This window comes from Zingiber officinale, chromosome 1A (assembly GCF_018446385.1).
Source record: "Zingiber officinale cultivar Zhangliang chromosome 1A, Zo_v1.1, whole genome shotgun sequence".
Classification (NCBI taxonomy): domain Eukaryota; kingdom Viridiplantae; phylum Streptophyta; class Magnoliopsida; order Zingiberales; family Zingiberaceae; genus Zingiber; species Zingiber officinale.
In genome coordinates, this window is record NC_055987.1 from 1,126,331 (window position 1) to 1,140,034 (window position 13,704).

The 13,704-nt window shown below is 38.8% G+C and overlaps 2 protein-coding genes across 6 annotated transcripts; both read right to left on the reverse strand.

Moving 5' to 3' along the window:
• Nucleotides 1-3,066: 3,066 nt before the first annotated feature.
• On the reverse strand, nucleotides 3,067-4,859 carry LOC122014987 (patatin-like protein 3). The gene is made up of 3 exons (XM_042571573.1): nucleotides 3,964-4,859; nucleotides 3,661-3,723; nucleotides 3,067-3,572 (listed from the first exon to the last, which is right to left on the reverse strand). Exons 1-3 carry the CDS (start codon nucleotides 4,828-4,830, stop codon nucleotides 3,273-3,275), a joined length of 1,230 nt encoding a protein of 409 aa, XP_042427507.1. The 5' UTR covers nucleotides 4,831-4,859; the 3' UTR covers nucleotides 3,067-3,272.
• Nucleotides 4,860-8,202: 3,343 nt separating this feature from the next.
• On the reverse strand, nucleotides 8,203-11,126 carry LOC122015005 (transcription factor PIF4-like). Of its 5 annotated transcripts, none has more exons than XM_042571624.1 (10): nucleotides 10,966-11,126; nucleotides 10,664-10,736; nucleotides 10,199-10,545; nucleotides 9,795-10,138; nucleotides 9,606-9,680; nucleotides 9,426-9,491; nucleotides 9,272-9,337; nucleotides 8,916-9,197; nucleotides 8,719-8,842; nucleotides 8,203-8,547 (listed from the first exon to the last, which is right to left on the reverse strand). In XM_042571624.1, exons 2-10 carry the CDS (start codon nucleotides 10,720-10,722, stop codon nucleotides 8,543-8,545), a joined length of 1,368 nt encoding a protein of 455 aa, XP_042427558.1. In that variant the 5' UTR covers nucleotides 10,723-10,736; nucleotides 10,966-11,126; the 3' UTR covers nucleotides 8,203-8,542. The 5 variants fall into 5 exon arrangements, with proteins under 5 accessions (XP_042427558.1, XP_042427578.1, XP_042427568.1 ...); XM_042571644.1 differs by having other exon boundaries at nucleotides 8,916-9,061; nucleotides 9,155-9,194; nucleotides 9,795-10,545; XM_042571634.1 differs by having other exon boundaries at nucleotides 8,916-9,061; nucleotides 9,155-9,197; nucleotides 9,795-10,545.
• Nucleotides 11,127-13,704: the final 2,578 nt, after the last annotated feature.

Genomic DNA, 13,704 nt, shown 5'->3' on the forward strand with positions numbered 1-13,704 from the left:
CGGAAAGGTTAATAACATTAAAACGGGAGAACTTCTAGTTGGCCCCCTTATTTTTCACTTATTTTAATTATAGGTTTGCAAATCTCGGGTTAGTTTTTCTTGTCTTTAAAATATTTATGGTTTTGGAAATCAAAACACACAATTCTTAAATAATTTTTCATCTTTTTATCATATTGATGCAGTAATATAATAATAGTTTTGGTCAAAAGTAACTCTAATCCTCGATAAAATTATTCTAAATAATTCTAAAATGTTGATGATTAATTTAAGGGCAAAAATAAAGACAACATCCTTATTTTTTTATTATTAAAATATTTAAAAAATATTTTGTGGAACCAAATAAGCAATACAAGGGTCGGATTGATAAAATAGTAAATCCAATTGTTGAAATGGGCTGGGCCTTAAAATTGATAGACTCCAACAAGCCCAGCCCATCCCTTTGCTAGGCCCTCCAATGACGCCCTTATTCTTTGTTTGCTATTCAAATGCTCCGAAGACACTTTAGGTTATAAATGAATTAAACTTTTGTGAATAAGTTTAGTATTCAATTTAGTAAAATTAATTTATAATTATTTAATATATACAAGATGAATTAAATAAATAGGTTTGAATAGCTCATTAAACTAAACAAACAAATAAACATGAATATATATACGTTCAATTTATTAATATTCATGAACAATGTTCGTGAACAATATTCACGAATCATGTTTGATCCGGTAGTAAGAGTGGCCCCCCCCCCTTTTCTTGCAAAGTCAACGCCAAGGGGAAGTCACCGGAACAGCCGCCCACTCAGACGAGAGTGTGGTCCGACCGGACGGACGACCGTAGACGGCCGGTCCGATTGGACTGCCGGCCGGCCGATGGAATCGAGTACCCGGAGGGGTCCGGCCGGCTCGCACTTATAGTTGGGAGGCACCCTGTCAAATCGGGGTTCCGACGCTCAGTTAAAAAGGTCATGGACCGAGCTGACCTTTTGACCGACCGCAGTCATAAAGCACCCCTGTTTGTTAGTCTCCACAAAGCACAAGTAAACCACTGCGGAGGTCCGGTCGGATGTTTAGGTATCCGTCCGCTCGGACTACAAGTTTGGAGCAAAGGAAAAGGCCAGAGGATTTCTTTCTTTGACAACCTGTAGGTTTCACGTGTGTGCCATGCTCCAAATCTTGTGACAGGGGATTCTGCTGTCCCATCGAGGGCATGCTTTGACTGTAGCGATATGGGTCAGGTAAACTTTCTGACAGCCGCGTACCTAGGAAAGGACATGTAAGCTTTCTGACAGCCGCATACCTAGGATAGGACAGAGGACACTTATGCACCTTGGTACGCGTGCCCAAACCTTTCACAGCTCTATATAAAGAACCTCAGGTTTCATCGACAGAGGATTCTGGGGTACGTACTCTGAGACTTTGGGAGCCACCTTGTTCATTGTAATTTACCTGACTTGAGCATCGGAGGGTCGTCGCCGGGAACCCCCTTCCCGGCCCGACTTCTGTGCAGGTTAGCCGGAGCATCGCGCCACCAGTCGGAGATCTACATCAGCGAGCCAGGGAGCGCCACGTGCCCAACGTCTGTTGATTTCTGGTTCGAACAGGATCAATGTTCATTAATAAAACTCTTATCAATATATTAAATAAAAAAATAAAATGAATAAATAAGTTTAAATTATCAAACTTAATAATCAATCAAATAAGTAAAAATTTCAAATAATCAAACAAGCTTAAATCGAGAGCTCAATAACATTTAAACTAATCAAATTCGAACCAAGTTCAAGTTAAGCTTGAATTGAAAGTCCAATAACATCTAAACAAATCAAACTCAAGTCAAACTTCGAATAACTTAAAGCTCATAAAAAATAAACTAAACCAAGCTTAAACAATAATTTTAAAAATTTGATTCGTTTTAAATTTGGCTTGATTACTTTATCAAATAAATTTGAACACTCTAAAATTTGGCTCGACTCGTCTCAACTTGTTATAGTCTTATGCACAATTACGGTTTTGTCCTTGCACGTGGGATCACACACTTGGAATTTTGTTTCAGAAAAAAATAATAGCGTTGATTGCAGTTACCAAGAAAGTTCTTCAGCAACCTGCAGAATTTTTCTTTATATAGATTATTCAGATTAATTAAACCACTTTTGATTAAGCATAATTAACATCACTGATTAAGGGTTCCAGCTTCCAAGATATACGTATCATCAATGGCATCAGGTAAGTAATTATAGGTTAATTAATTATCATTTACTAGGTCTGAGCCAAACTAATCCATGTGATGAGCAGCAATGCATCCTTGTCTTATTCACCCTAAAAAAAATAGCAGTTAATTACTCAATCTAGCAGTTATTACTATGAAGAATCCATGTTTATTGTATGGTGAAAAAAAAATTAAGTTATTCAATAATCAATCAGATGTAGCGCCCACGAGAGATGTGCTTGAATTATTTTATACAGCTAGCAAAAATTAATATTACAGCTTACAGTATCAGAACACTCACTTGTACTCATCCAAATACACGAGAGATCTGATATTTATTTTCTTTTAAAAACTGTTTCTATAATCTGACAGTGAATGCGATGCCAAAATGAATGAGCTGTTGCTGTTGGTCAAGTTGAAGGTTAATTATCAATGTATCAAGTTATATATATTTATTAAAACATAAACACGTAAATAAATAAATAAATAAATAAATAAATAAATATGAACAGAGAGAGAAAGATTGCATGGCCTACCTGTTGGATTTAGGTCATGAGCTGTGGGATCTAAGATCATCAGATTCGACCGAAAGGTAGCTTCTTGGAAGAAGCTTCTTCCTCCGAGTGAAGAAAAAACAGTGTGAAGAAAAAACTCTTTTCTGATGGTATTTTTTAAGTATAAAATCTTTGTTAGACTATGAAACTAAAATTGATCTTTCAAGCACCTAGTTCAACTACTAGTAGAGAGTTCAGTGAATTTAATACTTACTCATTGAGCGTTTAAGATCTCAAGGGAGGCATGGCCACATGTGAGGCAGCTGACTATGTTCTTTAACTATAGCTTTTGATTTCACGTAGGTAATTAAAGGAGTAGTGAAATGATATATTGCTCATTGAAGTAACATTAATTAGACAATGGCCACGCTAATAATTTAGACAAACACCAAACTTGATTTCGTCTCCCATGCTTGTCAATTCTCTCCAAATAAACTCAAAAAAAAAAAAAAGTTCCATAGCAATAACATGGAACATGCATGCACATCTAAGAACTAGCTAATTCATCAAGAGTACACTCTTTCAGTGGACCGGTGACATCGTGGTGGCAGTGGTGGCGACGGTTGTGGTGATGGTGGTCGCCGACGATGTCCGCGGTGTCATCGCTTGCTTGATCACCACAACCGGGATCGGGCTCTTCTTCCTCCTCTCCTCTTCCATCATCAACTCCATCCCGAAGCGGTCGAGCTTGTCGGCGTTGCTCTGCTCGGAGAGCTTTTTTCCTCTGAAGAGCAATGACTCCACATTTCTCTGTGAGAGAATGTCTTCGGCCGTTCGCATGAAGTTAGTCGGCGTGCAATTTCCGGACATTAAATTATTGGCCTAGAAGAAATTGGATTAGATAGAAGATTAACTACGAGGGCATAATTAGAGGAATTTGAAATGACTAAATTGGAAGTACGAAATGTACCTGGATGCGAATGTAATTATTCGCCCTGCAGTGTCCGAATGCCATGGCCACAGCTTGATCCACCTGCTTAATTGATTAAGAAAATTATTTTTCGTGATAAGATAATAATATATTGACGTATTTTAATTATCCGAGATATTTTATTTTGAATTAAATTTGTTATTTATTTGTTATTCGCAGGTATTCCACCGTGGTTCGGTTGCCTGGATTATAGGTCAATCCTGCCCGTCCAATTATACGATCGGTTAACGATCGGTTAAAGTATTCGAGAATTTAACGGCTACGATTTGATCTTGTCCGTACCATGTCGGCGACGCCCTCGGCGGCGATCCTGAGGAGTTCTGCCGCTCCGATTGGGGAGGGTTCAGTAGGGGCGGTGCCGAGAGAAAGTACGAGGAGGCCCGCCATTCCTTCGGCGAAAGGGAACTCCTGCTTGTTGTGCAGAACGTGCGTGATGGCGGCGGCGGTAGGATTGGCCATAGCGACTCCGCCGCCTACCGCTGCCACCCGCGTCCGTCCGTCCACGGACTGCATCTCGACTGGGGCAGAGTCAGCGCAGGTGGCGGCGCACGCCTCCCACATCCGGAAGTCGAACCCGTCCGCCTCCACGGCGTCGGTCCGCGAGAAGAGGAATGGCGCCCCCGTCGCAAGGTCGTAGCACGGGATCAGTATCGGCTTGATGGCGTCCCTCAGGGTCGCGTCCCCGAACACACGGCGGAAGAAGCCGCCCGGCCGGCGGAAGACCCCGCGGAAGAGGCCGCCGCGGGAGGAGGCGAAGCCGCGGCCGCGACGGCGGCGGCTCTCGGACACGAGGAGGCGGAGCGCGTCGGCGGCCGAGAAGAGAGGGAGTCCGTCGTGGCCCCTCGTGAAGAGCATGGCGGCGAGGACGCCTCCGGCGCCCGATCCGGCAGCGACGTCGAAGAGGTCGGCAACTCGGGCGGATGGCTCGCCTGTATGGCGGCGGAGGGAAGATTCGAGCCGATCGAGGGCGGCGGCTGCGAGGAGGACGTCGGAGGGGCGGTCTCCGCCGTCGATGGACAGGACGCGAATCCTTCCACCAGAGCCACCGGACTTCTCCAGTGATGCGGCGGTGGAGGAGGCGAAGAGGAACTTGCTCTCGAGGAAGGAAAAGATCTCATAGCTCAGCTTGTCGGCGTCGATGAATGCCATTAGAGTCACAGCCGCAAGCAGCTCGAATTGGGGATGGCGGAGACCCGCGTTCGTTTGCCGCTTAAATAGAGAGGGGCGCGCACGTTAGAGGCGCCACCATCCACCGCCGGATAGCCCCGCCTGGCGGATCTGGCACCGTGCGGGCCGTACGATGCAAATCGAACAGTCGTTGTGCGTCGCGGAAGGTGGCGCGAAGGTGGGAGGTCGATCTGTGGCGGGCGACACGGCGAGCAGTCGGCATGGTCTCGTGCACGTGCGGATGGTTCGGCCACCGACGGACTCGGTGAGGCGAGCCGATTGGAGATCGGACGGTAGAGATGTGTCGATGGGAGGTACGTGTCCGGAGACGAGGAGACAAGATCTGATCGCCAACCAGGATAGGCGACGTGCCCTTACCTCGAAGTGCCGCGTGCACCCATGACAATAATGCTGATTTACTGATAATAATGATTATCTCGATCCCACTAAAATTTTGGTTACCTGGATAAATTAAGCACTCGTTGATCAACTCACAAATCTAACCTCCTTTAATTATGTCATCATTTCAAAAAAAAAAATTCCTATAAATACATTATAACTGATGTTTGAATCATGAATATCTTGATAACAATTTAGATATCCTATTGTGACACCATGATATAAATTTCTTTTAAAAATCTATTAAAATCGGACACTAGTATTTTCCAATAAAACTCACCATTACATTTTGCCTTATAACGCTCACCCCAACGTCTCTGCCAATCCGTTCCAAGGTCAACACGGAGAAGGTAAATCACGGACGGCTACTAGCCTTTAGAATAGTGACTAGCATATAAAGGAGGTATTTACCTCAGCTTTATTGAGATTCGAACGCTAGAACTCATTGTGACAACACCTTATACGTTAGCCACCTTATAAATAACAAGAACATTAAACACATGGATGGAATTAAAAATTAGTTCTCATTTCTCGTCTTTTGTGAAGCACGCCATTAAAATAGCCTTATAAATAACAAAAATTTATACTTCTACACGATTCTTGTTATCCCAATCATTCACCTGAGTTAGGATATAACGAGTTTTTTTGTTGAGTGTTTAGAAACAAAAAAAAGAGAGGCAACCACTTTATTCCTCTCCTAGTTTAAAAAAAAAAAAGTGTCTTTAATTGTTTCATTCATGCCTTAATTTAATTGCTTGTATGAGCAAGAAGCTGTGTCCTTGCTCTCATGATGGAAGAGCATGCAATTTAATTGTTCTTTTGCAATCAATAAAAACTTGGCTGCTCTTCCACGCAAAGGCTTGGTATGGGGCATTACTTGTGCACTTAAATAGGCGATGAAGGGATTAATTCCTCTGCACTCATGGCAAGCAAAGAGACAGAGATCAACTTAAACTAAAGCTCACAATTATGTTCTTGATCACACTTGCCAAAAGTACAGGGAAACCAAATTCAGGAACTGCTGTGTTTGATATATGGCATCAAATTAAGCTTTCCTCTTCAGTTTCTGTAATGTCACGTGTTAATAGAGTTCGTATAGTAAAGTTGAAAGATCCTTAGCTACTTAGGTATATATAACTTAAATCCCCATATATAGGCATAGCTGGTCCTGATACAAATCATGAGGGTTGAGGTCCCGTAACTGTATTAACTATATAACTAGATAGTTGTGTAGTTTTCTTGAGAAATAAGGTAAGAAAATGGTGGTCACTAAAAATGCATGCATGTACCACTTACTTTGTGGCCACTTCCATAGTGTTTGTAATCAGTTTGTGACCACTTGCATTAATGCTCTGTGATCATGTCTCTTACATGGAACGGTACTTCATACAATATGTGTCTACAGTCTATTATGTTCATTTGAATTACTTGTGCAACATAGTGGCTGAAATAAGAATGTGTACTTAATAGTGACAGCATAATGTGTACTTAATCATATATAATAAAAAACCATGCACACTTAAAACTTTAAAATACAGTATAAAAATTTGCATTCATGAGAATAATATTTAGTTCATACAACCTTACCTTTGTCAAACAATACTCTTTTTCAAGAACAAGCATCAATTGAATTTGATGCGGTCCTTTGATATTGATTGAGGTTTGAGGTAAATAATGTTCAGTTTAGGTTGATTGAAAGTGAAATGGAACACATAAACTGAAGATATCATTTTGTCAATGTAAATAATGATTATTGGTAGATGTTCAGATCCTCTGCTTTCATAACTTTCCATAGAAAATTCAGATCATGACCTTGAATGCTTGAAGATTCCATTTCATTCTTCTTTATTTTACACCTTTAAGTGTTGGCATCAATTCCTTGTTTTGGGCCTATATCTTTTCTCTTTTCAATTTTTTTCCCTTCTTTTTCTCTGAAAAAAAATCTTTAATTATCATCAGTATCATGAGAATTGCTTGCCTTGAAAGCTCCATGTCCTCAAAGAAAGCAAAGCTTTGTGAATTGATGTATGATGGTTATTGGAATGTTCTTACTTGGATATATATGATCTTCTTTTGATAATTTTATAGTAGTTGCCTTAACTGGTTATATGATTATTTTAAAAATAGTGGTTTGACTATTTCAATTCACTTGGGTCTGAATATTTTCAGTCATTTGACAAATCTTTGTAGAGTCAACCTTGAAGCTGTGGTTTCTTCCATGGATTTGATTTTGAGTTTGATAGATGTATGATCTATAGCACTAGTTTTTAATCACGTGATTCAGATCAGATGGCTGTAAATTTGGTCAAAATTGTTGAAGAACAAGCAATGTTTAAGAATGACAAAGGAGATACTGATTCCAATTAACAAAATGATACGAGGACCAAAGCTCACAAACTGTGTTTTTAATTCATATACTTTATATATTCTATGATTTCCCAAAGGAGGACCAAGTAAAAAATAATCTAATGGAAAATCAAGATATAGAGAACTAAAAGTCACAATGGGAGAACAAATAATTTTAAACAATTAGCTATGAGCAGTGGCCTTCTTCCAAGTAGTTCCAACATCAATAAAAGACAAGGGAATCACATAATGTTATTTTGCAGAGAGAATTTAGTGAAGAAATTCCAACTATGATTATATTCTTTATGGGGAACTTCTCAGTCTCTTGTCCTCCTCCTCCTATTGTTTATCCTCAGAGATCTTATCTGCTTACCGCATGGCCCTACCATTTTTGGAGTCGAAGTCAATGTGTGCACTGTTCAATCTATATGTAAGCTGTCAATGGAGACAAGATATGAGGCAGAACCATTATTTAAACTTTGGAGTCCTCTGGCTTACTATAAGTTGAAAGTTATGGCAGTTTTTATGACTTCATCTTGTGAAAGTAGAATTTCACTGATGAATAAACTTAGATTGTCTCGACATTCCTCAATGAACTAAACAACGGCGTTGATATTTTGAGTTGAAGAAAGAATCATTCATGGTTTCATCACATTGCAACAAGAACAGATTTGTAGCTTAACATAAAGATATATCCAATTTCCACATTTGTTGGACACATGAGAGATGCTTGCTTCAACATATTGCATAACTACTACCAGGAAGCAACTGAAGACGAAATGTATCAAAATCTCTTTCTATTTCTGAATTTGATTTGTCACCGATGTCAAAATCTGATGATGCAGTTTATTTTTGAACAGCAAAATTAACTGCATCAATGTTCTAGCAGTGTTTTTGATCTAAATAGAAAGCTGTTTATCATCCTAACCACCAGAAATGAAGTTGTTCATCAACCTGATACATTAAAGAAAAATACTGTCAATATCTGATGTGATGATATGAGGAAGAGGAGGCAGATCAATGAGTTTTTTGTTTGTTTTTGTTTCATTTGCAAATTTTCATACTAATCGACAATACCTAATTAAAATTTAGAGTATTTTTTTTCCCTGCTGGTGGAATGCTTACCAAATTTACTGCAATTGGTATTCTTCTCACAAGGACCTTGTTCAGGGCCACATTGAGTGAGATTTTGATTCTCTAACTGACTTTGCTGCACGAGGTTGGATCCAAAAGCACATATGTTCATCTCCTGCATTTGATTATGTCAGTTTTCTATCACAAAAGATATAAAGGTCAAGCAGTGTGAGGACTAAGATACAGACCTGTGAATGAGGTTGAAGGTGATGAAAGCCGTGATACGAGGCCTGAAATTGTTGAGGATGGCCAGTTTGTATCAGGCTTCCCATATTTACTGCATGCGAGGCTGGTGGATAGCAAAAGATTGATTGGTTTGTGGCAGTAGGTAACCCTACAGATTGATGATGAGCTACTGGAACAGTTGGCAGTTGAAATGGATGATGCATTGAAAGAACTGAAGCATGAGCCATATATTGTTGAGCACCTGGAAACATCATCTGTGCCATGCCACTTCCTATCCACATCTTCTGTCGCGTATTAAGAAGTAGATTACTCGATACAATCATCAAGTATGAAATTAAAAGACACTTCATTGCCAGACCTGCATTTGTAGTTTGAGAGACTTCATGTATTCAATTGCATCATCTAACATTGATGCCTTGTCTGTCTGAGAAATGTGAATGACAAAGAACAGAGCTATTAGATCTTACATTCATAAGTATTTTAGAATATAGTTTTAATTTTGCACATTATACTTTATTGCTATGAGGTATCAGTTCTTGAAGTGCCTTCATCTTCTCATTTATTCTATCCCTTCTTCTCTGCATGAAATCAAAACCTAAGGCTGGGGAATGTACATGCAAATCACAAATATACAGAGACGACTACTTTAATACATTTCAGTGGTTCATCATCGATCAAGATTCAATCCTTACTCTCTCAGATAGGTTGTGGACTTCAGCAGCACGGCTTCTGCGTTGCTTCTTTGCATCAAATGAATCCTCTATATCCTGCCAAACGTTTGATTGAAGACTGATTAAAAATTTAACTTGGGTTCCTCAGAAATCATGCAAGTAACTACAATGGAGGGTGAGACAAGAACAATTAAGTTAGTTAAGGTTTACCTTACATTGATCTTCCAAATAACCAACATATAGTCCTTTCTTCCTCTTTTTACAATCGATCTTTGCATGCTGAACTTCTGTATGGCATTTAAAGCTAGAACCAGATGTTCCTGATGATGAAGGATAATGTTTTTGCCCACTTTCTGATTGAAAACAACTACTAGCAACATCCTTCGACCCCTCTGCAGTATCAACAACAACACTCCTAAGATCGCCCTGTCCATGAATTTGACTACTTCCGTCTGTGTTGGATCCAATTCCCGTCATTGGAGTTGTAGACATCTGACTCCCTACCGTCGACAGGCCAATGGATCCTTTCTCACTCGACTTTTGTCTTAGTAACTCTGGAAAATGGAAACAGTTTAGTCCACTACCATTTTTGCAGGGGGGCTCTTGTTTATAACCTGGTTTAGGAGGCAGCATATTCCCCTCGTGCTGGGCAGAATGTTCAGGAGCAGATGATGCAAAGCCATTTCCATCTCTAGCTGCCGTGTTGATCTTTTCCGGGCATACTGCGTTGGTATCTGCCATTTCGGAGAAGAACTCCGGACAGAATTCTTTTTCCGACAAATTTTCCACAGGATTTTGAAGCCATGACACAGTCTCTTCGTCTTGAATCAAGTTCATGGAGTCCTCATGCTCTTGTATTGGTTTAAACTCACTGCCACTCATGGAGATTTTGCGATTGTTATGGCTGTGCATAACCAAGTGCCCATCTTGCCATAGTAATTCTACAAGCTCGGTATTTTGTCTACGCCACCGCAATAGAAATAAGAAGCGAAGTTCATGGTTAATGCATGTCAAAGTTTACTTCAACCTATGCAATTTATAGCAACAATAGAGAAGCATTGAGGAAAACAAACACTGACCCCAGATTATGTGGGAAGCCATCCTCTTCTAACTTCCATTCAGGATCAAATTGGTTCATCGCTTCGAGTTTATCTATATTTTCAAAGAAGAAATCAACATAATTCTATAAGACACTGAAAAGAAAAATATAATCATGTGAGAAGTCTGATAATTGAATCTGAATGGACATTTCGACGAGCAGGGAGAAGTTGCACCAGCATGAAATGGAATTCAAACTATTTTTTCTCAGAGAACATCAATCTTCCACTACAAAAAAGAAAATTAAGATTCTTAAAAGGGAATTTTAAATGGAAACACTCACCTTGCTCTTTAAAACTTTAAACTACGAAGAACACGACTGTTTTAGAAAAAGATTGTTGGGAAGCAGTGATCCCTTTTATGGTGGTGATACAGTGGGGAAGAAGTTGTGGCTGTCTGTGATGGAGATGAGCAATGCGGCCATGTTACACTTATTGTGTTGTCATATGCAGAGCATGTGTGAGTGGGTCTTACCTTTAAAACCAAGGGCGGACTACTGGACAAGATCCAAAATTATTATTTTGGGAGGTTAAACATCATAAACCTTTCCAAAAATGCTTACAACATATCAAGCTAATCGTTTAGAGATGACAATGAAGTGCGACAAAACCAAAGTCAAGGTGGAGATTTTAACTTTTCATCCTTTTCACAAAGAATTTACTTTTTTATGGTCTCACGCTATGGTTTCATAAATATCATTCAAGATTCCTTCCTTTTCTAAACAAGAATACTGACCGAACAGAAGTCTTCTTCTTTAAAATAAAGAAAATGAAATCTTCTGACAGTTGAAGATGCTCTGTTTACTAATCACAAAACGCGAAATCGGAAACCAAATTTAGAAAGAGCTCAAAATCTAGCAGCGTCCGTATCATAAATGTTTTTCGTTGACTGAATTGCCTATTTGTTGATAGATTGGAAGGCATTTAAGATGGCAAGGTCAGATGCCTTGAAGCATGTTTCATGATCACAAAACGTGTGTTTGTTGTCTGATGAAGTAGACGAATTAAAAGAAAGTGAAAAGAAAAAAAAAATACAGAACTCAGAAATGGATGGATCCAAAATTCAATTGATGGATGGCAATTGGAAGATGTGTAGGTGTACGAAAACCAAAATAGAGGCCAGGACAAACAAATTTTTTTACTAAATTTCCTGCACGATTAATTTCGGACAACTAAAGATGAACTCCTTCCTTTATTCCTCTGATGACGTCGTTCATTTCACAAGTCCCAAAAAATTTGGCCTGAAGTGTTAAAGCATAGCAGTTTAGTACAGATACATAGTTCAACATGCAGCTTCATGCATGCACATGCATGTGTAAATGTACATTTTCTTCGTGGCAATCTCTTGTTTTGTCTCTAAACTTTTACCAGAATCAAGAGTTTCTCAGTTTATTCACAGGATAAAATATATTTTAATATTAATTTTTCTGTATGTGATCGTTCTTATCTTATTCCTTCCAAACTAAAAGGTTTTGACATTTGATTTTTACTTATGAATCCCGCTCGGCCAAAACTCAAAGGGAGTTTGATTTCTCTTGAGGTCGGCAATCGAGATATTAATTACAAACATACAGCTACATTTCATCTGCAGAGTTGACTAATAAGTTGAATGCTTAGATTCAATAAAATAAAATAAGTTTCATGCTTAATTACCGATCGACTGCTCGGTCAAAAACGCACGTGGATGTAATTAAAGAGTTGGATAATGGCAAACACATATCATTGATATTTTGCTTATAATGGCAATGACCTCCTGTTATATTTCAGCGTTTCCCTGACGTACGTGAGTACGTCGAAATAATTAAGCAGCTGGAGTTACATAATCGACGTCGTCGTCCCCGTCATCATGGCGGACTCTATCAGCCGTATCGTACCAGCCGTCGTCACATGCCCTAATTCTCGCCGCCGGTGAAGTACTACAGATCTTAATGAAGAGCCTTTGCCGCCATGGAATGGAAGGAAGAAGAAGAGAACAGTGTGATGGTGTTAGCATAAATTCGTACATGGAGCAGATGACACATCAAGAACTCTTCGTGGAAAAGTCAAAGTCGAGTCCACGGCAGATCGGCCTGTAGACCACTCCAATGAAATTATTTAGAGGGAATATTTCTCTAAATATTTTTATTCTTAAATATCCCAGACATCCACAATGGTTGAGAATATTTATCTCAAATATTTGTGATCTTTACTTTCACATCTCTTCAAATATTCTACTATTCAAATATCTTAAATCTTACAATTAAATATTTCACCATCCAAATATTTATTGATCACACCCATCAAATATCTTACTCTCAAATATCCTCAACTTCACAATTAAATATCTCACCAATCAAATATGTATAGGTCTCATTACCATTTTAATTTTTATTAATTTACACCTAATTTTATATTTAAATAAAATTAATATATATTTTTAATATATTTAGTCTATCATTTATTCATCAATAATTTGTTTGGACAATTATTCAATATAATGATTTTAATATTAATATTTATTTAAATGAAAACAATATAACATACAACATTTACGACATACGAGTTCAAATATTTTACAAAATTGAAATTTAATAACTAAATATTTCATATATAATAAATTAGCTATTTACTTATCACGATAGCATGTTTCCTAGATGTGTTCAACTAAATCATGACGAAGCTGACGATGCACCTAAACATCATGTAACTCAAAATTTCTTCGAATGTATTCAGCAAATTCACCGGTTGAGTCATGATTCACTGTGATAGTATCTTGTTCTTCACGATCCCAAATCGATATTGCATAACCTTCGTCCTCCACAATTATGTTGTGTAAAATAATGCACGTATACATGATTTCTTTGTATTTATTCATAAACCAATGTCGCCCTGGACCTCTTATAATTGCCTAACAAGCTTGGAGTGCCCCAAATGTCCGCTCGACATCTTTTCTTGCAGCTTCTTGTCTTTCCTTAAATTTCATTCTTTTCGGATCTTGAGGGCAGGAAAAACTCTTGACGAAAGTGGCCCATTCTGGATATATA

Bases quoted from the DNA above. Each gene is read 5' to 3' on its own strand.
- LOC122014987 (XM_042571573.1), bottom strand. From the start codon at position 4,830: ATGGCATTCATCGACGCCGACAAGCTGAGCTATGAGATCTTTTCCTTC. The intron at 3,724-3,963 runs GTACGGACAAGA...TCAATTAAGCAG, and splicing joins CCGAGGGCGTCGCCGACATG to GTGGATCAAGCTGTGGCCAT. The intron at 3,573-3,660 runs GTACATTTCGTA...AATTTCTTCTAG, and splicing joins ATAATTACATTCGCATCCAG to GCCAATAATTTAATGTCCGG.
- LOC122015005 (XM_042571607.1), bottom strand. From the start codon at position 10,722: ATGAACCAATTTGATCCTGAATGGAAGTTAGAAGAGGATGGCTTCCCA. The intron at 9,681-9,794 runs GTAAACCTTAAC...AACGTTTGGCAG, and splicing joins ATTTGGAAGATCAATGTAAG to GATATAGAGGATTCATTTGA. The intron at 8,843-8,915 runs GTCTGTATCTTA...AATCAAATGCAG, and splicing joins ACCTTCAACCTCATTCACAG to GAGATGAACATATGTGCTTT.